The 27,637-nt window shown below is 37.4% G+C and overlaps 1 protein-coding gene across 1 annotated transcript in view; it reads right to left on the minus strand.

Moving 5' to 3' along the window:
- TTBK2 (tau tubulin kinase 2) overlaps positions 1–27,637 on the minus strand; it is a 210,033-nt gene that overhangs the window by 148,570 nt on the left and 33,826 nt on the right. The window contains exon 2 of the mRNA XM_037018911.2: positions 2,103–2,238. Coding sequence (XP_036874806.2) covers positions 2,103–2,171 — 69 coding nt within the window. The 5' untranslated portion in view covers positions 2,172–2,238. The remainder of the gene's footprint in view (positions 1–2,102; positions 2,239–27,637) is intronic.

Raw genomic sequence — 27,637 nt, forward strand, 5'->3', positions numbered from 1 at the left:
AACTCTACTCATGTCACATGGCTAAGAGACAAACTCTTCCTCAATTGCTAATCCACAAAAATGTAGGCAAAATGAATTATTGTTTTAAGCTTCTAAATTTTGATATAGTTTGTTACATAATGATAGATAATTCAAACACCATCCTTACAATGAGCCTGTGATTCCTTATTAAAAGGCCACCTATGCCCCCCAAATTTGGGGAACATGTTTTGTACATATATTAGCTCTAATTATCAGGACAGAGAAACCATGCCAAGCATAGACTGGTTTGCCACCTATGCCTAGTGGAGAACAGCCAACCTTATCATAGCACTTAATACAAGCACTTGCTCACCAAAGCACTTGCCTAATTTACATAGAAAATTACAAATGTTGGAATCTCCCTGCACTAGTCCACAATGATAACAAAGTTCTTTTCTTATATTTACTCAAGTAAATTTCCAAAGCCTGCTAACTTGCCTAATCAGTAAAACACTGTACCACAGAAACAAAAATTTTTATTTCTAAAGGAAGAATCTTCTTTTATCAATCAGTTAACAGATAAAGGAAACTACTACAAAAGCTTTGCTAAACTTGCTAGTGAAACAAACTGTGATTAACAAAAATTGGGCAACAATAAAATAAATTTAAATATATCCAAAACAACAATTGTTCCTTTAAGAGAAGGAGAGATGGCAGATTCCAAGTCTAGGGCAAAGAAGCCATCTAAAGACTATTAGGATCATGTTAACAGGACTCATGCAACAACTTGAAGGGTGTGACCTTAGTCAAATGAGACAACTTGAGGATTATTAAGGATAATAAGTACAATGGACTGACACATTAAATATATTGAAAGCTATGAATTCTTAACTTTATATACTTTTTAAAAGTCTCATTGGTCACTTTCAAAAGATGCTAAGGAACTAATTCATTATTTTGAAAAATGATAAATTAAGAAATATAATCAAGCATTTATCCTGTTTTCCTAATCAAACTGTATCTCACTATAATAGTGAATGATGGGAAATTTCTCTTTATAGACAACTAATAAATGAAAGAATGACAGAATATCACCAATCTGCAATCCTAATGAATTAACAATGATGCTCAATAGTGCTAACACCACAAAAGTGATGAGCAATAAGTCACTATATGCCTCCTATTGAAAACTAGCAATAACTATGGAAAAAAATGCCCCCACCTCAATAAACAAACCTGAACACAGATCTAATCAAGCCTCTCCATATAACTGACAATTTTTATAAAATGCATGAGACAGAGAAACATGGTAACACCACATGGAAGCAAATACAAACTGTGGGAAATTTTAGAGGCAAATGACCTAGTTGCTTCAATAAATAAAGTGTGAGGAAAAAAGAAGAGATGAAAAGGAACCCATAAATTAAAAGAAACTTAAGTGATATCAACCAACTGCAATATCCAGACTTTATTTAGATTTGACTAAAACTGTTAAAAATAATTCACAAAACAATCAGGAAAATGTGAAAGCTGGAAGGATACCTAATGATATTAAGAAATGTTTACCTTTTCAGGTGTGATAATGATATTATGACTACACTTTAAAAACATACCTTTTCTTTTAGAAATAGACACTGAAATAATTATAGAAGACATGCTAAGGTAAAAGATTTGCTTCAAAATATACTTGAAGGGAGGTTAAAGAGATGAAAAAAGATTGACCATAAATTGATAACTGTTTCAACTAGGGCATGAGTACATGGAGTTTCATTTTATCACTCTATTTTTATGTATACTTATAATTTTCCTCAATAAAAAAAAAATAAGAATGAGCAGTTAATTGTACTATACTTTTTTTCATTTGTTCTTTCCCTAAGTATATTTTTACTTACCTTGTTCAGTATTAGCTATCAGAGGTTAGGAAAATTTACTACTGTAGGAAGCAAGAATAAGAACTAGGGTAGAAACAGAACTTAATCATAGGAAAATAACTGAAAAAAAAAAACGCTTTAGGCACATAAACAATATGCATATTATTTCTTAATGAAATATGGTTTTTATCAAGTTACCAAAAATTATACCCCTGTATGTACACACACACATACTCAATTTTTCTTTCTTTCTCTGGGATGTATACTTACCACTTTCCATCTTTCTTTGACCAGGATTCCAACACTGAGGATATCCGGCTGCTCTCCTCCTCCACTCATTGCAATTCACTGATGTGGTAGAATGGCTACACAGGCATCCAGCTCCCACGGGTGGTTTCCATTTAACCTAAAACAAAAGAAACAGCAGCTAATTAAAATATTCCATCACCGAATAGCACTACTAATCCTATACATTAATTAGGTTGCTTTCTTGGAAAATGCAGGAAAACCCTACAAACTCAGTTCAGCCCATATAAAAAAAAAGTACTTAACTTTCCATTACAAATGCCCAGTGGAATAGCTAGATATTACAAAGACATTATGTTACAACACAGATATGATTCACAATAACTGATATTGCTAGACTGTAGGACAAGCAAGGTGTCAATGGCAGTTGATTTAGACAGACCACGATTAGAAATACAACATACTGCTAAAGAAAAAGACACGGTACCTAATTTACAACAGCTTATAGTTTAACAGGTTGTAACTTAGAGCTTAACATGATCAAAACTAATAAAATTTTAATGTTACATAATGCACTTATAATGCATATGAAATAAACATGAGCCACAGAAAAGGACTACTGATCAAACCAAACAGAATGATATTGTAAGAAAAAGAGGGTAATAAGAACAGCATACCTATAGAAAATGAAGATACAGCAGAAAAGCATGTCCTAAAGAAGATGGAAATTGTGACCTAAAATTACAAAACAAACTAAAGGAAGTAAGAAGAAGCTTTAAAGCAGCATAAAATCATAGTTAGAAAAGCTCTTAAATAATAGTACTAGGCAACAGGAAACACTACAAAGAAATCTGAGCAAACCCCAAAAGGATCAGAAATGAAAGAAAAATAAATGAAGACAACTAGAAGAGATATGAAAAAAGATGCTGTAAAAATAAGGAAGAAAAAAGAAAGAAAAAAAATTTTAACTTAAAAAGTAAGTCATAAATAAAAGGCATGTAAGCACAAAATACAGAAGGTCAATACATAGGTACAATCTAGTAAAACTAATGAGCTTCAAAGGAAAAAATTCACTGGGCATCTGTGCAGAAATTCCAAATTATTCATAAGGCAAAAAAAATCAGACAGATAACAGACATTGGCACAAACAGCTTATAATAGCAGACAATGGAATTATATATTTAAATACCCAAAGAACTAAAATGTGAGTCAAGGATGTTCTATCCAGACAAACTAACCTTCAAGGTTAAAGAAAACAGTTATGAACACACAAGAACTCAATATTTTTCCCAGGAAATGCCCCTCGGAGTCAACTACAGAACAAGTATCAGACTATTGAGACATTATAGTAGATTTGGCATGAGCACTGGCCTGAAGGTGCCTAAAAGCAATGACAACACAGCAGGAATGAGCACTCCTACCTCCAGACTGTGTACTCTGAACATCATTTCCCACTGAAAAAAATCAGGGTTCCTTGGAGAAATGGCTTATTCCAGATTTAGCACAGGAAACTACACAATGAACTGGGGACATCTTGTCAAATCAGAAATCAAAAATATTAACAATACTACCACAGACCAGTCAAAAGGAAATGATAGGCAACTATTGCCTAAGATGAAACAATCTGAGCATATAAAAGAATGGTGACTCTAATGATTTGGAACAATATTACATAATGATAAAGGGGTCAGTCCAAAGAAGATATAACTATTATAAATATCTATGCACCCAATATAGAAGCACCTAAATATATAAAACAAATACTAACAGATTAAAGGACACCACAAATAAAGAAAATTCCAGACCAATATCCCTGAGGAACATAAATGCAAAAATACCCAACAAATTATTAGCAAACCTAATTCAAAAATGCATCAAAAAGATCATCCATCATGACCAAGAGGGATTTATTCCAGGGATGCATGGATGGTACAATATTCATAAATCAACCAATATCATACACCACATCAACAAAAAGGACAGAAATCATATGATTATCTCCATAGATGCTGAAAAAGCATTTGACTAAATCTAAATCCATTCATGATAAAAACTCTCAACAAAATGGCTCTTCAGGGTAAGTATCTCAACATAATAAAGGCCATATATGACAAACACACAGTCAACATCATAGATAACAGCGCAAACACACAGTCAACATCATACTTAATTGCAAAAAGCTGAAAGCTTTTCCTCTTAAGATCAGGAAGAAGACAAGGATGCCCACTCTCACCACTTTTATTCAACATAGTACTGGAGGTAGGTTCTAGCCACAGCAATCAGACAACACAAAGAAATAAAAGGCATACAAATTGGTAAAGAAGTTAACCTGTCACTGTTTGCAGATGATATTATACACAGAAAACCCTAAGGACTCCACCAAAAAACTATTAGAAGTAATAACTGAATTCAGCAAAGTTGCAAGATACAAAGTCAGTTCACAGAAATCTGTTGGATTCCTATATACTAACAATGAATTAGCAGAAAGAGAAATTAGGAGAACAACTCCATTTACAATTGCATCAAAAAGAATAAAATACCTAAGAATAAATATAACCAAGGAGGTGAAAAACCTATACCCTGAAAGCTCTACAAGACACTCAGGGGAGAAATTAAAGAAAATGCCAATAAGTAGAAAAACATCTAAGGCTCATGGATAGGAAGAATTAATATTGTCAAAATGTCCATCCTGCCTAAAGCAATCTACAGATTCAACGCAATCCCTATCAAAATAACAACAGCATTCTTCAACAAACTAGAACAAACTGTTCTAAAATTCCTATGAAACCACAAAAGACCCTGAATAACCAAAGCAATCTTGAGAAGGAAGAATAAAGATGGGGGATTATGCTCCTTAATTTCAAACTCTACTACAAAACCACAGTAATCAAAACAATTTGGTACTGTCAGAAAAACAGACCCACAGATCAAAAGAACAGAATAGAAAGCCCAGATATTAACCACATATATGGCCAATTAATGTACAATAAAGGATATATGGCTATACAATGGGGAAAAGACAGCCTCTTCAACAAATGGTGTTGGTAAAACTGGACAGCTACATGTAAGAGAATGAAACTAGATTACTGTCTAACTCCATACACAAAATTAGTAAACTCAAAATGGATCAAACACCTAAATGTAAGTCATGAAACTATAAAGCTCATATAAAAACATAGGCAAAAATTTCTTGAATATAAACATCAGCAACTGTTTTCCTGAACACATCTCCTCGGGCATGGGAAACAAAACCAAAAATGAACAAATGGGACTACATCAAACTAAAAGCTTCTATATACCACAGGACACCATCAGCAGAACAGAAAGGGATCCTACAGTATGGGAAGATATATTTATAAATGAATCTTCTGATAAGAGGTTAACATTCAAAATATATAAAGAACTCATACACCTCAACATCAAAAAAACTAATAACTCAGCTAAAAAATGGTCAGAGGACCTGAACAGACATTTCTCCAAAGAAGTAATACAGGCACATGAAAAGATGTTCCATATTGCTAATCATCAGGGGAATGCAAATCAAAGCCACAAATGAGATACCACCTCACACCAGTAAAGATGGCCAACATGCAAAAGACAAGAAACAACAAATGCTGGTGAAGATGCAGAGAAAGGGGAACCCTCCACTGTTGGTGGGAGTGTAAATTAGTTCACCATTAGTGAAAACAATATGGAGGTTTCTCAAAAAACTAAAAATAGAAATACCATTGACCCAGTAATTCCACTCCTAGGAATTTAATTGAAGAAAACAAGATCCCTGATTCAAAAAGACATATGCACCCCTACGCTTATTGCTGCACTATATACAATAGCCAAGATATGGAAGCAACCTAAGTGTCCATCAGTAGATGAATGGATAAAGAAGTGGTACATATACACAATGGGATGTTATTCAGCCATAAAAAGAAAATAAATCTTAACATTTGCAACAACATGGATGGAGCAGTAGACACCAAGAAGGGACCAGTTGTTACCAAAGGAGAGGGGGTTAGGAGGGATGTGGGGAGGGAGAAGGGGATTAAGCGGAACTATAATTTGCAATCACAATATAGGTAGGTCAACGGGTAAGCAGTATCATCTCCGACAAGACAGTTAATGATTATAACATCTAAGTTGATAGTGACTGCAGTAGAAGGGGTGAGGACTTGATAATATGGGTGAATGTTGAAACCACTGTGTTGTTTATATGAAACCATCATAAGATTGTATGTCGATGATACTTCAATTTTAAAAAAAGAAAAAAATTCCTCTCTGATTAGTTTTGGAGGTTGCTAGTGCACAACTCATTATCCTGAAAATTGGTCAATTAGTAGAATCAATCATTTATCCTGCCTGTCTGGTATAAACAGTATTTCATGGAAACAAGAGAGACGATGAGGGCAACATTTTCCTTAGAGAATAATCACAGCCAATAAATGCAGAAGAAATGATGGAATTAGAAAATCACCATTTTCTAATCCCTGTTTAAATAATGAATCTAGTCAAAGACGATCAATGGTCTGCTAAAGCCAAAAGGTGAAAGGGAACTTTAATATGGAAAGACCAAGCTGAACCCATTCATCATTCTTTTTTCTTTTTTGGTATCATTAATATACAATTACATGAGCAACATTGTGGTTACTAGATTGCCCCCATTATCAAGTCCTCACCACATACCCCATTACAGTCACTATCCATCAGCCGTAGTAAGATGCTGTAGAATCACTACTTGTCTTCTCTCTGCTACACTGCCTACCCTGTGGCCCCCATTAATTATGTCTCCTAATTGTAATGCCCCTTATCCCCCTATCCCTCCCTTCCCACCCATCCTCCCCAGTCCCTTTCCCTTTGGTAACTGTTAGTCCATTCTTGGGTTCTATGAGTCTGCTGCTGTTTTGTTCCATTAGTTAGTTAGTTAGTTAGTTAGTTTTAGTTAGTTTTGAAAATGGATCTTTACTTTTTTTTGGTATCATTAATCTACAATTACATGAGGAACATTATGTTTACTAGACTCCCCTGTTTACCAAGTCCCCCTCACATACCCCGTCACTGTCCATCAGCGTAGTAAGATGCTGTAAAATCACTACTTGTCTCCTCTGTGTTGCACAGCCCTCCCCGTGCCCCCACACACATATTATACATACTGATCATAGGTCCCCTTTCTTCTTCCCCTCACTTCTCCTTCCCTTCCCACCCATCCTCCCCAGTCCCTTTCCCTTTGGTAACTGTTAGTCCTTTCTTGGGTTCTGTGATTCTGCTGATGTTTTGTTTCTTCAGTTTTTTTTCCTTTGTTCTTATATTCCACATATGAGTGAAATCATTTGGTACTTGTCTTTCTCTGCCTGGCTTACTTCACTGAGCATAATACCCTCTAGCTCCATTCATGTTGTTGCAAATGGTAGGATTTGTTTTCTTCTTATGGCTGAATAATATTCCACTGTATTTATGTACCACATCTTCTTCATCCATTCAATTACTGATGGACACTTAGGTTGCTTCCATTTCTTGGCTACTGTAAACAGTGCTGTGATAAACATAGGGGTGCATATGTCTTTTTAAAAGTGGCTCCTGCATTCTTACGGTAAATTCTAGGAGTGGAATTCCTGTGTTATTTCTATTTTTAGTTTTTTGAGGAACCTCCATACTGCTTTCCACAATAGGTGAACTAGTTTACATTCCCACCAACAGTGTAGGAGGGTTCCCCTTTCTCACATCCTTGCCAACATTTGTTGTTGTTTGTCTTTTGGATGGTGGCCATCCTAACTGGTGTGAGGTGGTATCTCATTGTGACCCATTCATCATTCTTAATATCACTAAAAAGCAGGACAATGAAACTAAGTGATTCCTGATAAGATACAACAAAATTTCCCAATATTACCTATGTCTCTTGCCTAAAACAATCAAACCTAAACCTAATCAAACTTCTAGACTTATAGGTTTACAAAAATAAGGAGAATACAAGCACATGTTAAATGTCAAGATGAGGTTACAATGAGGTAGATTCATGATGCTGGAGATCCTAAATGACAAAATGACTGGTTCTCCAGCAAACAAATGAAATGGAAAATAAAAGAGCTTACAATACACACACAAAATATAAGGCATATATCAACCTTAGGCAACAACTAGCAAACAGAAAATAATGAGTAGATACTGGATATGATACAATATTAAGGAATAACTGGTAATTTTGTAAGGTGTAATAATTGTAGTGTGGTTATGTTTAGAAAACATTTCTGTTAGATATATAAACTACCAATGTACAAAGTGATGAAAATGGATTTGCCTTAGTCACTCGTCGTGGAAAGGTGTTGGAGGTGAAGGATTACATGAGGTAAGAACAATTTTTATAATCTTCGTAAACTGTATGATGGGTACATGAGAATCCATTATACTGCCTATTTCTGTGCATGTTTGCAAAATTCTATATTAAATGTAAAAAACAAAAGATGTATAAATTAAAAAGATCTAGACACTGTTTTAATAAACAGTTTTTGGACAGCTACATATTTCACACACAAAGAATGAATCTGTACCTCTACCTAACATCATATACCTAACATCATTTATAAAAAATAACTTAAAATGGATCAAAGACCTAAATGGAAAAGCTAAAACTACAAAACTCTAGAAGAAAACATAGGCATATATCCCCATGACCCTGGATTTGACAATGATTTCTTAGCTATGACACCTAAAGCACAGCAAACCAAAGAAGTACAGAGAAATTGGACTTCATCAAAATTTTAAACAATTTTGTAAGTCCAAAGACAACCTATGGAATGGGAGAAAATAATTGCAAACTATCTAGAATATATAAAGAACAATTAACAATGAACAAATCAAATAATTCAATTAAAAAATGGGCAAATGACCTGAATAAATATTTCTCCAAATAAAATAAACAAATAGCCTACAAGGGTAGGAAAAGATGTTCAACATCTCTAATCATTAGAGAAATGCAAATCAAAACTATGAGAATCACCTCATACCCATTAGGATGGCTACTATACAAGAAACAAAACAAAGTAAAATAACAAAATAACAAGTGTTAGTGAAGATGTGGAGAAATTGGAACCTTTGTACATTGTTAGTGGGAAGGTAAAATGGTACAGCCACTATGGTACATAGTATGGCAGTTCCTCAAAAAAATTATTAAACATACAAATCTTAACATGATTAAGCAATTCTACCTCTGAATATATACTCCCAAAATTTAAAGCAAGGTCTCAAATAGATATTTATACACTGAAGTTCACAGCAGTATTATTCACATTAGCCAAAAAAGTGGGAGCAGACCAAATGTCCATCAACATATGTACAGATAAAGAACATGGGGTATATACGTAGCGGAATATTATTCAGTCTTAAAAAAGGAAATCCTGTCACACGCAAGAACATATATGAACCTTGAGAACATTATGCTGAGTGAAATAAGCCAATCACAAAAGGACAAATACTCTTGTGGTTCTACTTATATGAGATACCTAGAGTAGCCAAAATCATAGAAAAACAGAAAGTAGATATGATTACCAGGATGGGAGGGGGGGGCGGCGGAAAGGGAGTTGTTTAATGGGGAATAGAATTTCAGTTTTGCAAGATAAAAAAGTTCTAGAAATCTGTTTCACAACAATGTGAATATGCTTAACACTACTGACCTGTACATTAAAAAATGATTAAGAAGGTAAATTTTAAGTTCTGTGTTCTTTATCACAGTAAAAAAGAAATGGTATAGGCCCAATGGAGGGGAATCTGGTGATATCAGCATAATCTAAAATATACTTAAACTCTAATCTAACAATTCCACTTCAAGGAATCTGTCCCAAAGATACAATGGCAAAAATGTGAAATGATTTCTTTAGAAGGCTTTTTACTATAAGACTACTTATCATCAAAACAGATTAGTGAAAATTAATATCAAGAGGATTGGTTGAATAGAAAATGGTTTATCTATGTAAGAGTACTAAGTCTAGGAATAAGATAAATTGAAATAGTGATTTTCAAGATACACTGCTAAGTAAAAAAAATAAAATATATATATATATATATATACACACACACACACACACATACATACACACACACATATATACATATATATACATACATACACGGTAGTGTTTATGGTATGTTACCTTTTGTGTAAATGGAGGCTAAATGTTAAGTATATTAATGGATTTGCATTTATTTTTTTAAAAATGAAGGACAATAAGGGGTATTATGATTAGTACATACAATGTAGAAGGGGCACAGGGAAGGCAGTATAGCAGAGAAGACAAGTAGTGACTCTATAGCATCTTACTACACTGATGGACAGTGACTGCAATGGGCTGTGTAGGAGGGACTTGGTAATATGGGTGAATATAGTAACTACAATGTTGCTCATGTGAAACCTTCATAAGATTGTGTATCAGTGATACCTTAATAAAAAAAAGGTGAATAAGAAACTTAAGTGTGATAGCTTGATATAATTTACTGAACAGTTACGTAACTCCCTTAACAATTTGTATTAAAGACTCCAAATTTAGAATATGTTAATTTTTAATTATGTAATACTAAACTGTTAGTGGGTAACAGAAGTTAAAAGGTGTCTAGATTTAAGTATGTTTCAGCTGTCTTGATTGAATAGTAAAGAGCTTGGAGGAAAAAAGTCAAAAAAAAAAAGGAAGGACAAGCCAAAATGCAGTGAAATGATTCTCTATAGCAGAGAATCAGTAAATGTTTTCAGTAAAGAGGCAGATAATAAATATTTCAGGCTTTGCAAGCCATATAATCTCTGTCATGGCAACTGAACTCTGCTGTTTTAGTGCAAAACAAGCCACTGATGAAACATAAATAAGTATGGTTGTGTTCCAACAAAACATTATTTACAAAAAGAGGTAGGTGGCCAAATCTGACCTGCAGACTGCCACCCTTTGCTCAAAAAAAATGGAGAAAACAGGATGGAGGGGATAACAATGGAAATCAGACTTCTATGAATTTATCTTGTAATACAGTATTGGTTTTGGAGCCAAAAATCATTGTTTTACATATGAGAAAAAAAATTCTTTTACTCCAAATTCAAGAAAGTACGAATAGTAATAGCAATAGTGGCTACTGTATGAGAACTAGCTTTAAACTCATTCCAGCCTATCAATGATAATAGCTTCAAATGAGTGACCACACTTCAGAAAGTCAACCAGTCAGTAACAGCTACATGCCATAACTATATTTGCATAACAAAACAAAGTTCAACCACTTCCTCCTAAATACTCCCACTTCATCAAGCTCTGAACTCTAACCTTCACAGCTCTCCTTTGCATAGAGGAATAAATTTAGCATTTTGTTCAGATATTCAGTGGGGGCCCCTTCCATCAAGACAATCAAAAGACAAAATTAAATCAGAAAAGAAAAAACAAATATTAAAAATAGGGGACAATCTCTAAAAACTTAAAACAAACTGAAACCAATAACCCTCTGTATTCCAAGTTTGTGACAAAAGAACACAGAACATAATTCAAGTGGCTTAATCATATAGTACTCTTTGATTGTATATCCTTAGTAGGATATATCTTAAGGAATAAAAGAACCACAAAGAAATCTTAAAACTGCATTTAGTCGTTTTATTGTTAGAAGTGCTATCAATTGTTATTTCAAAACTGTTATAGACATATTGTAGGACACAGCAAGTAAGTGATTTTATTAAGTCATTGGAATCAACATTTTCAGTATAAAGAGATACAGAAGTCAAAGAAGTCAAATAAAAATCCTGAAATCTTACATAGAAGAAAACATGAAAAAATAGAATCTTTATTAAAATATGTATTTTGCAATGCAGCCCAGTAGCATTAGGCACCTCTAGTATCCAGACTCAAGATTCCAAAGACATTTCCTTCAAAAAAAAAAAAAAGGAATGAAAGCTCCTTGGAGAAATGACTACTTCCAAAACTGCAGCAGGAAATATAAAAGATAAGCCTAGAATTTTGCTGTGCTTGAAAGCATGGACTACGCAAAAAAATAGGGATCAAGATTTTGTGGGGCCAGAATTTTATAATAAGTGGGCTCCCTGCCCTTAAAAATCTCACTTTTGTAAATTTTACAAAATCTAGATGATCAATTACTAAAGGTTGATCCCAAAGCCTTTTAAGAAATCTGTGCAAATAAAAAACCCTGAACTTTAAGCTACTTTATCTTCATGGTAAATCCAACTTTGTCCAAGATAATGGAGTCAAGTTAAAGAGACACAGAAGCCAAGAGGAAGGAAAGGGGCTCACACTGGTTTAAGGTAAGACAATTTGACAACCAAAGGAATAATGATTATAATCAAGTGAAACATATGAAATGCATAATAATCCATGACTTCATGATATTCAAAAACAGTTTATTAGACATTAAAAATACCTGCTAGAGCACTAATTCCTACTCTAAATATAAATAAAAGGAAAAATGAAATCAAGCATTTACTTTGCCTTTCCTGTAGTATTAACTGTATTTTGAGGAAAACAAATAGTTGATGATTCCAGAATTTAAAATTCTCCATTCTGCAACACCTAATGAAATAATCTATGCGATGACCACCAATGACTGCCAAAAGTCTTAGGTAAAAAGGCGATTGGTTTAGAACTTAATAATGGATGGAGGAGACTATAATACCTAGACTCACTGATCAATCTCAGCATCATTAAAAGATCAGACATTAAACAGCATACCACTAACTTTGAGAACTGAACTAAGGCTTAGAACTACTGAACAGGTTCCAGACTGTCCACTCAGTGATACACATCTGGAAGAGATCTGAGTATCATTTCAAAGGCTTTGAAAACTAAACTAATATTAAAACCAAAACATATGGAAGACTAGTCAGAACTTGCAACCTGAACACATCTGGGTGGCTAAAATTTTAAAATATCACCATTCTCTACAGAATTCAAATAAGACTGAAGTCTCATAATATTCTAAATGTCAAGGATACAATCCAAAATTACCAAGCCAGTAAGGAACCAGGAAAACCTCAACCTACATGTGAAAGGAAAATCAGTGTATGCAAATGCTAAAATGGCAAATTTAGGACTTATCAAAGATTTTAAAACAACTACCATAAAAATCTTCTAAGAAGTGAAAAGTGAACATCCTAGATAAGAATGGAAAGATATATAAAGTCTCAGTGAAGAAAGAAAAGACATAAAAAATTGATGGAAATTTTGCAAGTAAAAAATGCAATTACAGAATTTTTTTAAATGTCTCTGCATTGAGTCAATAGAAGAATGGAAGTATCAGGATTTTTAATGTATATAGATGTAAGTCATAAGACTACTACAACAAAAAGGCAAAATGGTAAAGAGACCTATATATGGTGATTAGATTTCTGCATTCCACTTGGAGTGGTGATGGAATTCTAGGAGACTATGAAAAATTAAGTAGGTGTATTATAAACCCTAGAGCAAGCACTTAAAAAAACTACACAAAAACATATGATTTAGAGTAAAAAAGATGAAACAAAGTACAATATCAAAACACATTAAGATAACCCAAAAAGAAGTAGGAAAGGAGAAACAGAAGAATGAAAACAAAGGGCATAAACATAAAACAAATAAAATGGTTGACCTAAATCCATGTATATTTGTAATCACTTTAAAGATAAATGGACTAAACGTATCACTGAAAAGGCAGAGATTATCAAGATGAATACAATTTCTGTAAGAAACTCTCTTCAAAAATTATATTTGTAGGTTAAAAGCAAAGGGATGCCCTCTTCTGCTGCAATTCTCTTTGCTCTCTAAATAGCAGTTTAATCCTAACACATCTGCATGCATCAGTAAAATGTTGGTGACATTTTTTGTAGCCTGGTGGAACACTAATTTACAGCTATTTTACTCCAAAGCAGACTGTGACTTCATATTAAGGCAGCATTAGTTACTACATGGAAATACATCACTAACCTTCAACTCATATCAAAATATAACTATTAGTCTCCAAGATTCCTGTACAGGACCTCCTGAAGAGAGAGCCATTGTTCAATTATAATTCAGAGTGGGTGACAAAGTGGAATTTAGAGGAAGTAAAGTTGTCTACTTGATAGTTAACTCTTTAATTAAATCTTTAAATTTTGCCTTACTTTTGAAAATTATTTTTCACTTTCTTTGTATAACTTGTGAGTTTCATGTGTTTTCTTTTTATGATATAAATATCATTATAAACTTACTTATAGATTTTAAAAAGCAAAGGACTGGGTAAAGATATACCATGCATACACCGTTCAAAAGAAAGATGAACTATCTATGATAATAGACAGTGCAGACTTCAGAGCAAACAAAATCCCCAGAGATAAAGGGGAATAAAACATAAAAACAGAAGGGCTGAGGCAGAGCCAAGATGGCAGTGTGAGTAGGACAGTGGGAATCTCCTCCCAAAAACATATATATTTTTGAAAATACAACAATACAACTAATCCTAAGGGAGACCAGAAGACACAGGATGACAGCCAGACTACATCCACACCTGCGAGAACCCAGCACCTGGTAAAGGGGTAAGATACAAGCCGCAGCCCGGTGGGGCCCGAGGGCCCCTCACCCCAGCTCCGGGCGGGAGGAGAGGAGTTGGAGCAGGGAGGGAGAGGGAGTCCAGGACTGCTAAACACTCAGCCCTAGCCATCTGCACCAGAGTGCAGACACAGTGCATGCATGGGGTGCTAGAAACTAGGGAAACAGGACAGAAAGACCTTTGAGTGGGTCCTGAAACCGGTGCCCCTGTGACAAAGAAAAGTGAGTGCTTTCTGAAAGTCTTAAAGGGACAGGGACTCCACAGCTGGAAGGAAGCATCCCGGGTCACAGTCCAGCAGCTGGAAATTCCAGGGAACTCTGGGCGCGCTAACCCCCTGGGCAACAGCTCTGAGACCCCTCACGGAGGTAAACAGCCAAACAGCCTCCCATCCATTACCCCGCCAGGTCCCCGCCATAACAGAGCAGCGGCCTGAGGCTGGTCACGCACACAGGAAGGGAGCTTCCTCCATACCGACCGGGCAAGATACAGAGGCCCAACCTGCATACAATTGTCCAACACAAACCACTAGGGGTCGTAGTTGTCCCAATAAAGAAAGGCCAGGAGCCAAGTGGAAAGAGTCTTAACTCTCTCAGCTGATAGACGCGTCAATAGCACTCCACTGCACCTATCAACATAAAAAGGCGAAAAAATTTGATCCAGACAGGACTAACCCAGACAGCTTCGACATCTTCTACATCTTCCCCTGAGAAGGAACCTGGGGAGATAGATTTAACCAATCTTACTGAAAAAGAGTTCAAAACAAAACTCATAACCATGCTGATAGACTTGCAGAGAAATATGCAAGAACTAAGGAGGGAGAATACAGAAATAAAACAAGCTCTGGAAGGACTTCAAAACAGAATGGATGAGATGCAAGAGACCATTAATGGACCAGAAACCAGAGAACAGGAACGCAGAGAAGCTGATGCAGAGAGAGATAAAAGGATCCCCAGGAATGAAAGAATTTTCAGAGAACTGTGTGACCAATCCAAATGAAACAATATATGCATTATAGGGGTACCAGAAGAAGAAGAGAGAGAAAAAGGGATAGAAAGTGTCTCTGAAGAAATAATTATTGAAAACTTCCCCAAACTAGGGAAGGAAATGGCCTCTCAGACCACAGAGATACACAGAACTCCCATGACAAGGGATCCAGGAGGGCAACACCAAGACACATAATAATTAAAATGGCAAAGATCAAAGACAAGGACAAAATATTAAAGGCAGCCAGAGAGAAAAAAAAAAGGTCACCTAGAAAGGAAAACCATAAGGCTATCATCAGACTTCTCAAAAGAAACCCCACAGGCCAGAAGAGAATGGCATGATATACTTAATGCAATGAAACAGAAGGGCCTCGAACAAGAATACTGTATCCAGGACGATTATCATTTAAATATGAAGGAGGGATTAAACAATTTCTAGACAAGCAAAACTTGAGGGAATTTGCCTCCCACAAACCACCTCTACAGGGCATCCTACAGGGACTACTCTAGATGGGAGCACTCCTAAAAAGAGCACAGAACAAAACACCCAACATATGAAGAAGGGAGGAGGAGGAATAAGAAGGGAGAGAAATAAAGAATCATCAGACTGTGTTTATAATAGCTCAATAAGCAAGTTAAGTTAGACAGTAAGATAGTAAAGAAGCTAACCTTGAACCTTTGGTAACCACAGACTTAAAGCCTGCAATGGCAATAAGTACATACCTTTCAATAATCACCCTAACTGTAAATGGACTGAATGCACCAATCAAAAGACACAGAGAAATAGAATGGATGAAAAAGCAAGACCCATCCATATGCTCCTTCCAAGAGACTCTTCTCAAACCCAAAGACATGCACAGACTTAAAGTCAAGGGACGGAAAAAGATATTTCATGCAAACAACAGAGAGAAAAAAGCAGGTGTTGCAATACTAGTATCAGACAAAATAGACTTCAAAATAAAGAAAGTAACAAAAGATAAGGAAGGACACTACATAATGATAAAAGGCTCAGTCCAACAAGAGGATATAACCATTATAAATATTTATGCACCCAATACAGGAGGACCAACCATATGTGAAACAAATACTAACAGAATTAAAGGAGGAAATAGAATGCAATGCACTCATTCTGGGAGACTTCAACACACCACTCACTACAAAGGACAGATCCACCAGACAGAAAATAAGTAAGGACACAGAGGCACTGAACAACACACTAGAACAGATGGACGTAATAGACATCTACAGAACTCTACATCCAAAAGCAACAGGATACACATTCTTCTCAAGTGCACATGGAACGTTCTCCACAATAGACCACACACTAGGCGACAAAAAGAGCCTCAGTAAATTCCAAAAGATTGAAATCCTACCAACCAACTTTTCAGACCACAAAGGCATAAAACTAGAAATAAATTGTACAAACAAAGCAAAAAGGCTCACACACACATGGAGGCTTAACAACACACTCCTAAATAATCAATGGATCAATGAACAAATCAAAATGAAGATCCAGCAATATAAGGAAACAAATGACAACAACAACACAAAGCCCCAACTACTGTGGGATACAGCAAAAGCAGTCTTAAGAGGAAAGTATATAGCAATCCAGGCATATTTAAAGAAAGAAGAACAATCCCAAATGAATGGTCTAATGTCACAATTATCGAAATTGGAAAAAGAACAACAAATGAGACCTAAGGACAGCAGACGGAGGGACATAATAAAGACCAGAGAAGAAATAAATAAAATTGAGAAGAATAAAACAATAGCAAAAATAAATGAAAACAAGAACTGGTTCTTTGAGAAAATAAACAAAATAGATAAGCCTCTAGCCAGACTTATTAAGAGGAAAAGAGAGTCAACACACATCAACAGAATCAGAAACGAGAAAGGAAAAATCACGACGGACCCCACAGAAATACAAAGAATTATTAGAGAGTACTATGAAAACCTATATGCTAACAAGCTGGGAAACGTAGGAGAAATGGACAACTTCCTAGAAAAATACAACCTTCCAAGACTGACTCAGAAAGAAACAGAAAATCTAAACAGACCAATTACCAGCAACGAAATTGAAGCGGTAATCAAAAAACTACAAAAGAACAAAACTGCCAGAGCAGATAGATTTACCTCGGAATTTTATCAGACATACAGAGAAGACATAATACCCATTCTCCTTAAAGTTTTCCGGAAAATAGAAGAGGAGGGAATACTCCAAAACTCATTCTATGAAGCGAACATCACCCTAATACCAAAACCAGGCAAAGACACCACCAAAAAAGAAAACTACAGACCAATATCCCTGATGAACGTAGATGCAAAATTACTCAACAAAATATTAGCAAACCGAATTCAAAAATACATCAAAAGGATCATACACCATGCCCAAGTGGGATTCATCCCAGGGATGCAAGGATGGTTCAACATTCGAAAATCCATCAACATCATCCACCACATCAACAAAAAGAAAGACACAAATGACATGATAATCTCCATAGATGCTGAAAAAGCATTCGATAAAATTCAATATCCTTTCATGATAAAAACTCTCAACAAAATGGGTATAGAGGGCAAGTGCCTCAACATAATAAAGGCCATATATGATAAACCCACAGCCAACATCATACTGAACAGCGATAGGCTGAAAGCTTTTCCTCTGCTATCGGGAACAAGACAGAAATGCCCACTATCCCCACTGTTATTCAACATAGTACTGGAGGTCCTAGCCACAGCAATTAGACAAAACAAAGAAATACAAGGAATCCAGATAGGTAAAGAAGAAGTTAAACTGTCACTATTTGCAGATGACATGATATTGTACATACAAAACCCTAAAGACTCCACTCTGAAACTACTCGAGCTAATATCGGAATTCAGCAAAGTTGCAGGATACAAAATTAACACACAGAAACCTGTGGCTTTCCTATACACTAACAATAAACTAATAGAGAAATCAGTAAGACAATTCCGTTCACAATAGCATCAAAAAGAATAAAATACCTATGAATAAACCTAACCAAGGAAGTGAAAGAACTATACCCTGAAAACTATAAGACACTCTTAAGAGAAATTAAAGAGGTCACCAACAAATGGAAACTCATCCCATGCTCATGGCTAGGAAGAATTAATATCGTGAAAATGGCCATCCTGCCCAAAGCAATATACAGATTCGATGCAATCCATATCAAACTACCAACAGCATTCTTCAATGAACTGGAACAAATAGTTCAAAAATTCATATGGAAACACCAAAGACCCCAAATAGCCAAAGCAATCCTGAGAAAGAAGAATAAAGTAGGGGGTATCTCACTCACCAACTTCAAGCTCTACTACAAAGCCATAGTAATCAAGACAATTTGGTACTGGCACAAGAACAGAGCCACAGACCAATGGAACAGAACAGAGACTCCAAACATTAACCCAAACATATATAGTCAACTAATATTCGATAAAGGGGCCATGGACATACCATGGGGAAATGACAGTCTCTTCAACATATGGTATTGGCAAAGCTGGACAGCTACATGTAAGAGAATGAAACTGGATCACTGTCTAACCCCATACACAAAAGTAAATTCAAAATGGATCAAAGACTTGAATGTAAGTCATGAAAGCATAAAACTCTTAGTAAAAAACATAGGCAAAAATCACTTAGACGTAAACTTGAGCGACCTCTTCTTGAACATATCTCCCCGGGCAAGGGAAACAAACGCAAAAATGAACAAATGGGACTGTATCAAGCTGAAAAGCTCCTGTCCAGCAAAGGACACCATCAATAGAACAAAAAGGTATCCTACAGTATGGGAGAATATATTCGTAAATGACAGATCCGATAAAGGGTTGACATCCAAAATATATAAAGAGCTCACACACCTCAACAAACAGAAGGCAAATAAGCCAATTAAAAAATGGGCAGAGGAGCTGAATAGACAGTTCTCTAAAGAAGAAATTCAGATGGCCAACAGACACATGAAAAGATGCTTCACATCGCTTGTCATCAGAGAAATGCAAATTAAAACCACAATGAGATATCATCTCACACCAGTAAGGATGGCTACCATCCAAAAGACAAACAACAAATGTTGGCGAGGTTGTGGAGAAAGGGGAACCCTCCTACACTGCTGGTGGGAATGTAAATTAGTTCAACCATTGTGGAAAGCAGTATGGAGGTTCCTCAAAATGCTCAAAATGGAAATACCATTTGACCCAGGAATTCCACTTCTAGGAATTTACCCCAAGAATGCAGCAGTCCAGTTTGAAAAAGACAGATGCACCCCTATGTTTATTGCTGTAGTATTTACAATAGCCAAGATATGGAAGCAACCTAAATGTCCATCAGTAGATGAACAGATAAAGAAGATGTGGTACATATACACAATGGAATATTACTCAGCCATAAGAAAAAAACAAATCCTACCATTCGCAACAGCATGGATGGAGCTAGAGGGTATTATGCTCAGTGAAATAAGCCAGGTGGAGAAAGACAAGTACCAAATGATTTCACTCATATGTGGAGTATAAGAACAAAAGAAAACTGAAGGAACAAAACAGCAGCAGAAGCACAGAACCCAAGAATGGACTAATAGTTACCAAAGGGAAAGGGACTGGGGAGGACAGGTGGGAAGGGAGGGATAGGGGCGGGAAAAAAAGAAAGGGGGCATTGCGATTGGCATGTATAGTGTGTGGGGGGGCATGGGGAGGGCTGTGCAGCTCAGAGAGGACAAGTGGTGATTTTGCAGCATCTTGCTATGTTGATGGACAGTGACTGTGAATGGGGATGTGGGGGGGACTTGGGGAAGGGGGGAGCCTAGTAAACGTAATGTCCTTCATGTAGTTGTAGATTAATGATACCAAAATAAAATTTTTAAAAAAACAGAAGGGCTAATTTACAAAGAAATTATAAATGTGAATGCATCTGTAAAATAGCATCAAAATATATGAAACAAAAATTAATAAACTAAAAGGAAAAATAGGCAAATCCATAATTGTTACTGGAGACTTTATCACTCCTGCATCAAAGAAATTAGTAGAAAAGAAAATCAACAAGACTATAGAGAACTGAACACCACCACTACAGTATAATAAAAAATATATTTGGTCTACAAATCTTTACATGTACAGATTTATCTCTAGTTCCTGGCAGAGCCTAGGATTTCCTGAGAGATAGGAATGTCTGTTTTGCTAACAACACAAAGAGACTCCTGGAGGAACTCCTAGACCAATTCAGAGTAGGGCCAGTCACCAAAAGACTAAGCATATGTTGAGAGGGTTGCAACTTCCAGGGAGAGTGGAGCTGGAGATTTTACTTGAATGATGTTACCAATGATATAATCACTCATGCCTATGTAATGAAATCTTTGATATTAAACATTCTGAACAGCAAGACTCAGGGACCTTCCTGGTCGATGGACATATTAATGTACTGAGAGGGACATGCCCTCTGTCTCCATAAGGACAGAAACTCTTGTTCTTGTAAACCTTACAGACTTACCCAACTCTTTCACCAGCTGTTCATTTATATCCTTTAAGATAAAACAATAATAATAAGAATAGCACTTTCATGAGTGCTGTGAGTTACTCTAACAAATCACTGAACCTATATATAGGAACCTCCAAATTTGTAGCCAGCCAGGTAAATTACAAGTGGTTTGAGGTTACTCAGAGCTTATGGGTAGAGTTTAAAGCAGGGCAGTTTTGTGGAACTGAGCCCCTTAACCCATATGGTCTTCAGTAACTTCTAGTACTTAGTATCAAAATTGAACTGAATTGTAGGACACCCAGGTGGTGTCAGAGAACTGAATCAGAATGTAACCACCAACCAAATGTAACTAATGGACATTTATGTATAGAACACTCCTACCTAGAAAAGCAGAATATAAGTTATTTCCGAGCACATATGGAACATATACCATGAGAGACTATATTATATATTAGGTCAAAAAGTAAACATTAATAAATTCAAAAGAAATTACACATAGTATGTATTCTGGTCATAATGGTATTAAGCTAAAAAATCAATAGTAGCAAGATAACAGGATGCTTTACAACACTTGGAAATTAAACATTAGACCTCGGTGTATGCTTCTGTAAACAACATTTTATTGGAACAAAGCTACACCCATTTCATTTATGAATTCTCTGTGGATGCTTTGCTACTACTACTAGGGAAAGTTAATTTGAACTGAGTATGGCACTCAGGTCTATATTTATTATTTAGACTTTTGTGTTGATTCTCTTTTTATCTTAATAAGTTTGGCTAGAGGCTTATCTATTTTATTTATTTTCTCAAAGAACCAGCTCTTCGTTTCGTTGATTTTTGCTATTGTTTTATTCTTCTCAATTTTGTTTATTTCTTCTCTGATCTTTATTATGTCCCTCCTGCTGCTGACTTTAGGCCTCATTTGTTCTTCTTTTTCCAGTTTCAATAATTGTGATGTTAGACTATTCATTTGGGATTGTTCTTCCTTCTTCAAGTGTGCCTGGATTGCTATATACTTTCCTCTTAAGACTGCTTTCGCTGCGTCCCACAGAAGTTGGGGCTTAGTGTTGTTGTTATTTGTTTCTACATATTCCTTGATCTCTATTTTGATTTGTTCATTGATCCATTGATTATTTAGTAGCATGTTGTTAAACCTCCATGTGTTTGTGAGCCTTCTTGTTTTCTTTGTAGAATTTATTTCTACTTTTATACCTTTGTGGTCTGAAAAATTGGTTGGTAGAATTTCAATATTTTGGAATTTACTGAGGCTCTTTTTGTGAGCTAGTATGTGGTCTATTCTGGAGAATGTTCCATGTGCACTTGAGAAGAATGTATATCCTGTTGCTTTTGGATGTAGAGTTCTATAGATGTCTATTAGGTCCATCTGTTCTAGTGTGGTGTTCAGTGCCTGGGTGTCCTTACTTATTTTCTGCCCAGTGGATCTATCCTTTGGGGTGAGTGGTGTGTTGAAGTCTCCTAAAATGAATGCATTGCAGTCTATTTCCCTCTTTAGTTCTGTTAGTATTTGCTTCACATATGCTGGTGCTCCTGTATTGGGTGCATATATATTTAGAATGGTTATATCCTCTTGTTGGACTGAGCCCTTTATCATTATGTAGTATCCTTCTTTATCTCTTGTTACTTTCTTTCTTTTGAAGTCTATTTTGTCTGATATTAGTACTGCAACCCCTGCTTTCTTCTCACTGTTGTTTGCCTGAAATATGTTTTTCCGTCCCTTGACTTTTAGTCTATGCTTGTCTTTGGGTTTAAGGTGAGTTTCTTGTAAGCAGCATATAGATGGGTCTTGCTTTTTTATCCATTCTATTACTCTGTGTCTTTTGATTGGTGCATTAAGTCCATTTACATTTAGGGTGACTATTGAGAGATATGTACTTATTGCCATTGCAGGCTTCAGATTCGTGGTCACAAAAGGTTCAAGGTTAGCTTCTTTAGTATCTTACTGCCTAACTTAGCTCGCTTATTGAGCTGTTATATACACTGTCTGGAGATTCTTTTCTTCTCTCCCTTCTTATTCCTCCTCCATTCTTCATATGTTGTGTATTTTGTTCTGCTCCTTTTAGGAGTGCTCCCATCTAGAGCAGTCCCTGTAGGATGCCCTGTAGAGGTGGTTTGTGGGAAGCAAATTCCCTCAGCTTTTACTTGTCTTGGAATTGTTTAATCCCGCCATCATATTTAAATGATAGTCATGCTGGATACAGTATCCTTGGTTCAAGGCCCTTCTGTTTCATTGCATTAAATATATCATGCCATTCTCTTCTGGCCTGTAGGGTTTCTGTCGAGAAATCTGATGTTAGCCTGATGGGTTTTCCTTCATAGGTGACCTTTTTCTCTCTAGCTGCCTTTAAAACTCTTTCCTTGTCCTTGATCCTTGCCATTTTAATTACTATGTGTTCTGGTGTTGTCCTCCTTGGATCCTTTCTGTTGGGGGTTCTGTGTAACTCCATGGTCTGTTCGATTATTTCCTCCCCCAGTTTGGGGAAGTTTTCAGCAATTATTTCTTCAAAGAGACTTTCTATCCCTTTTTCTCTTTCTTCTTCTTCTGGTACCACTATAATACGATTATTATTCCTTTTGGATTGGTCACATAGTTCTCTTAGTGTTGTTTCAGTCCTGGAGATCCTTTTATCTCTCACTATGTCAGCTTCTATACGTTCCTGTTCTCTGGCTTCTATTCCTTCAATGGCCTCTTGCATCTTATCCATTCTGCTTATAAATCCTTCCAGGGACTGTTTCACTTCTGTCACCTCCTTCCTGACATCTGTGATCTCCCTCCAGACTTCATCCCATTGTTCTTGCATTTTTCTCTGCATCTCATCCCATTGCTCTCGCATTTTTCTCTGCATCTCTGTCAGCATGTTCATGATTTTTATTATGAATTCTTTTTCAGGAGGACTGGTTAGGTCTGTCTCCTTCTCAGGTGTTGTCTCTGTGATCTTTGTCTGCCTGTAGTTTTGCCTTTTCAAGGTGATAGAGATAGCTTGCAGAGCTGGTACAAGTGACCGCTGGAAGAGCTTCCCTTCTTGTTGGTTTGTGGCATTCCTCTCCTGGGAGAATAGCGACCTCTAGTAGCTTATGCTTTTCAGCTGTGTGCAGACAGGGCTTCTGCTACCTGCCCATTTGCTATGGAGTTTATCTCCGCTGTTGCTGTGGGCGTGGCCTGGCTGGGGCTGCTCCTCCAAAGTGGTGGAGCCCCGTTGGAGGGGGAGCGGCCGGGAGGCTATTTATCCCTGTAAGGGGCCTCTGTGCTCCCTGTTGCCCAGGGGGTTAGAGTGCCCAGAGATCCCCAGATTGCCTGCCTCTGGTCTAAGTGTCCTGTCCTGCCCCTTTAAGACTTCCAAAAAGCACTCTCCAAACCAAAACAACAACAGCAACAATGTTAGAGGGAACAGAAAAAAAAAAAAAAAAAGGAAAAAACACGCGATTTTTTTTGTCCTCAGGCGTCGGTCCCAGGCACCCGCTCACTGGTCCTGCTGCCCTGCCTCCCTAGCACCGGGGTCCCTGTCCCTTCAAGGCTTCCAAAAAGCACCCGCCCACCGGTCCCGCAGGGAAAAACGCGCGATATTCTTTGTCCTCAGGCGCCAGTCCCAGGCATCCGCTCACCGGTCCTGCTGCTCTGCCTCCCTAGCACCAGGGTCCCTGTCCGTTTAAGGCTTCCAAAAAGCACTCGCCAAAAAGAGAAAAAAAAAGGGGAAAAACGCGCGATTTCCTCCGTCCTCAGGCGCCGGTCTCAGGCACCCGCCCTTCGGTCCCGCAGGGAAAAACGCAGGATATTCTTTGTCCTCAGGCACCGGTCCCAGGCACCCACTCACCGGTCCCGCCGCTCTGCCTCCCTAGCACCGGGGTCTCTGTCCTTTTAAGGCTTCCAAAAAGCACTCGCCAAAATGAGGGGAAAAAAAGGGGAAAAACGCGCGATTTCCTCCGTCCTCAGGCGCTGGTCTCAGGCACCCACCCACCGGTCCTGCAGGGAAAAATGCGCGATATTCTTTGTCCTCAGGTGCTGGTCCCAGGCACCCGCTCACTGGTCCTGCTGCTCTGCCTCCCTAGCACCGGGGTCCCTGTCCCTTCAAGGCTTCCAAAAAGCACCCGCCCACCAGTCCCGCAGGGAAAAATGCGCGATATTCTTTGTCCTCAGGCGCCAGTCCCAGGCATCCGCTCACCGGTCCTGCTGCTCTGCCTCCCTAGCACCAGGGTCCCTGTCCGTTTAAGGCTTCCAAAAAGCACTCGCCAAAAAGAGAAAAAAAAAGGGGAAAAACGCGCGATTTCCTCCGTCCTCAGGCGCTGGTCTCAGGCACCCGCCCTTCGGTCCCGCAGGGAAAAACGCAGGATATTCTTTGTCCTCAGGCACCGGTCCCAGGCACCCGCTCACTGGTCCCGCCGCCCTGCCTCCCTAGCACCGGGGTCTCTGTCCCTTTAAGGCTTCCAAAAAGCACTCGCCAAAATGAGGGGAAAAAAAGGGGAAAAACGCGCGATTTCCTCCGTCCTCAGGCGCCGGTCTCAGGCACCCACCCACCGGTTCCGCAGGGAAAAATGCGCGATATTCTTTGTCCTCAGGTGCTGGTCCCAGGCACCCGCTCACCGATCCTGCTGCTCTGCCTCCCTAGCACCGGGGTCCCTGTCCCTTTAAGGCTTCCAAAAAGCACTTGCCAAAAAAAAAAACCGCTCCAGTTTCTTTCCACCCGCCGGGAGCCGGGGGGAGGGGCACTTGGGTCCCGCCTGGCCGGGGCTTGTATCTTACCCCCTTCGCAAGGCGCTGGGTTCTTGCAGGTGTGGATGTGGTCTGGATGTTGTCCTGTGTCCTCTGGTCTCTATTCTAGGAAGAGTTTTCTTTGTTATATTTTCATAGCTCTACGTGTTTTTGGGAGGAGATTTCCACTGCTCTACTCACGCCGCCATCCTGGCTCCGCCCCTCTTATTATTTAGACTTTTAAGAAAGTTTTACAACACAATGATTAAAAAGAAGGTCTCTACGTATTTTAGAACATATTTTTATTATACAAAAATTAAAATATAAAACAGTGGTCAGATGGAAAACTACAGCATTAAAAGCTAGTATTTAAAATGAAAAAAAGTTTCAAGTTAATCACCTAAGCTTCAAACATAAAGAGCTTAAAAAAAAGAACAGAAGAACTATAAAGAACAGAAATCAGTGAAATTAAAACTATAAAACCAAAAGACAAAAATCAGTGAAACTTAACATTGGTTCTTCATAAAAATAAAATCCATAAGCTTCTAGAAAAAGTGGCAAAACAAAAGAGAATACATAAATTAACAATATTAGGAATGAAAAAGGAGTTATCACTACACACTCCATAGGCATAAAAAGTATAATTAACAAAATATTATGATCACTATCTACACTTACTGGACAACAGCTGACAAATTTTTCAGAAACCACAACACATACCAATCAAGACAATTTGGTACTGGCACAAGAACAGACCCACAGACCAGTTGAACAGAACAGAGACTCTAGAAATTAACCCAAACATATGATCAATTAATATATGATAAAGGAGCCATGGACATACAATGGGGAAATGACAGTCTCTTCAACAGTTGGTGTTGGCAAAGCTGGACAGCTACATGTAAGAGAATGAAACTGGATTACTGTCTAACCCCATACACAAAAGTAAATTCAAAATGGATCAAAGACCTGAATGTAAGTCATGAAACCATAAAACTCTTAGAAAAAAACATAGGCAAAAATCTTTTGAACATAAACTTGAGCGACTTCTTCATGAACATATCTCCCCGGGCAAGGGAAACAAAAGCAAAAATGAACAAGTGGGACTATATCAAACTAAAAAGCTTCTGTACAGCAAATGACACCATCAGTAAAACAAAAAGACATCCTACAATATGGGAGAATATATTCATAAATGACATATCCAATAAGGGGTTGACATCCAAATTATATAAAGAGCGCACGCACGTCAACAAACAAAGAGCAAATAAGCCAATTAAAAAATGGGCACAGGATCTGAACAGACAGTTCTCCAAAGAAGAAATTCAGATGGCCAACAGGCACATGAAAAGATGCTCCACATCTCTAATCATCAGAGAAATGCAAATTAAAACCACAATGAGACATCACCTCACACCAGTTAGGATGGCCTCATCCAAAAGACAACAACAAATGTTGGGCAGGATGTGGAGAAAGGAGAACCCTCCTACACTGCTGGTGGGAATGTAAACTAGTTCAACCATTGTGGAAAGCAGTATGGAGGTTCCTCAAAAAGCTCAAAATAGACTTACCATTTGACCCAGGAATTCCACTTCTAGGAATTTACTCTAAGAATGCAGGAGCCACTTTTAAAAAGACATATGCACCCCTATGTTTATTGCAGCACTATTTACAATAGCCAAGAAATGGAAGCAACCTAATGTCCATCAGTAGATGAATGGATAAAGAAAATGTGGTACATATACACAATGGAATATGATTCAGCCATAAGAAGAAAACAAATCTTACCATTTGCAACAACATGGATGGAGCTAGAGGGTATTATGCTCAGTGAAGTAAGTCAGGTGGAGAAAGACAAATATCAAATGAT

Source organism: Manis javanica, chromosome 8, assembly GCF_040802235.1.
Source record: "Manis javanica isolate MJ-LG chromosome 8, MJ_LKY, whole genome shotgun sequence".
In the NCBI taxonomy this organism is placed as follows: Eukaryota; Metazoa; Chordata; class Mammalia; order Pholidota; family Manidae; genus Manis; species Manis javanica.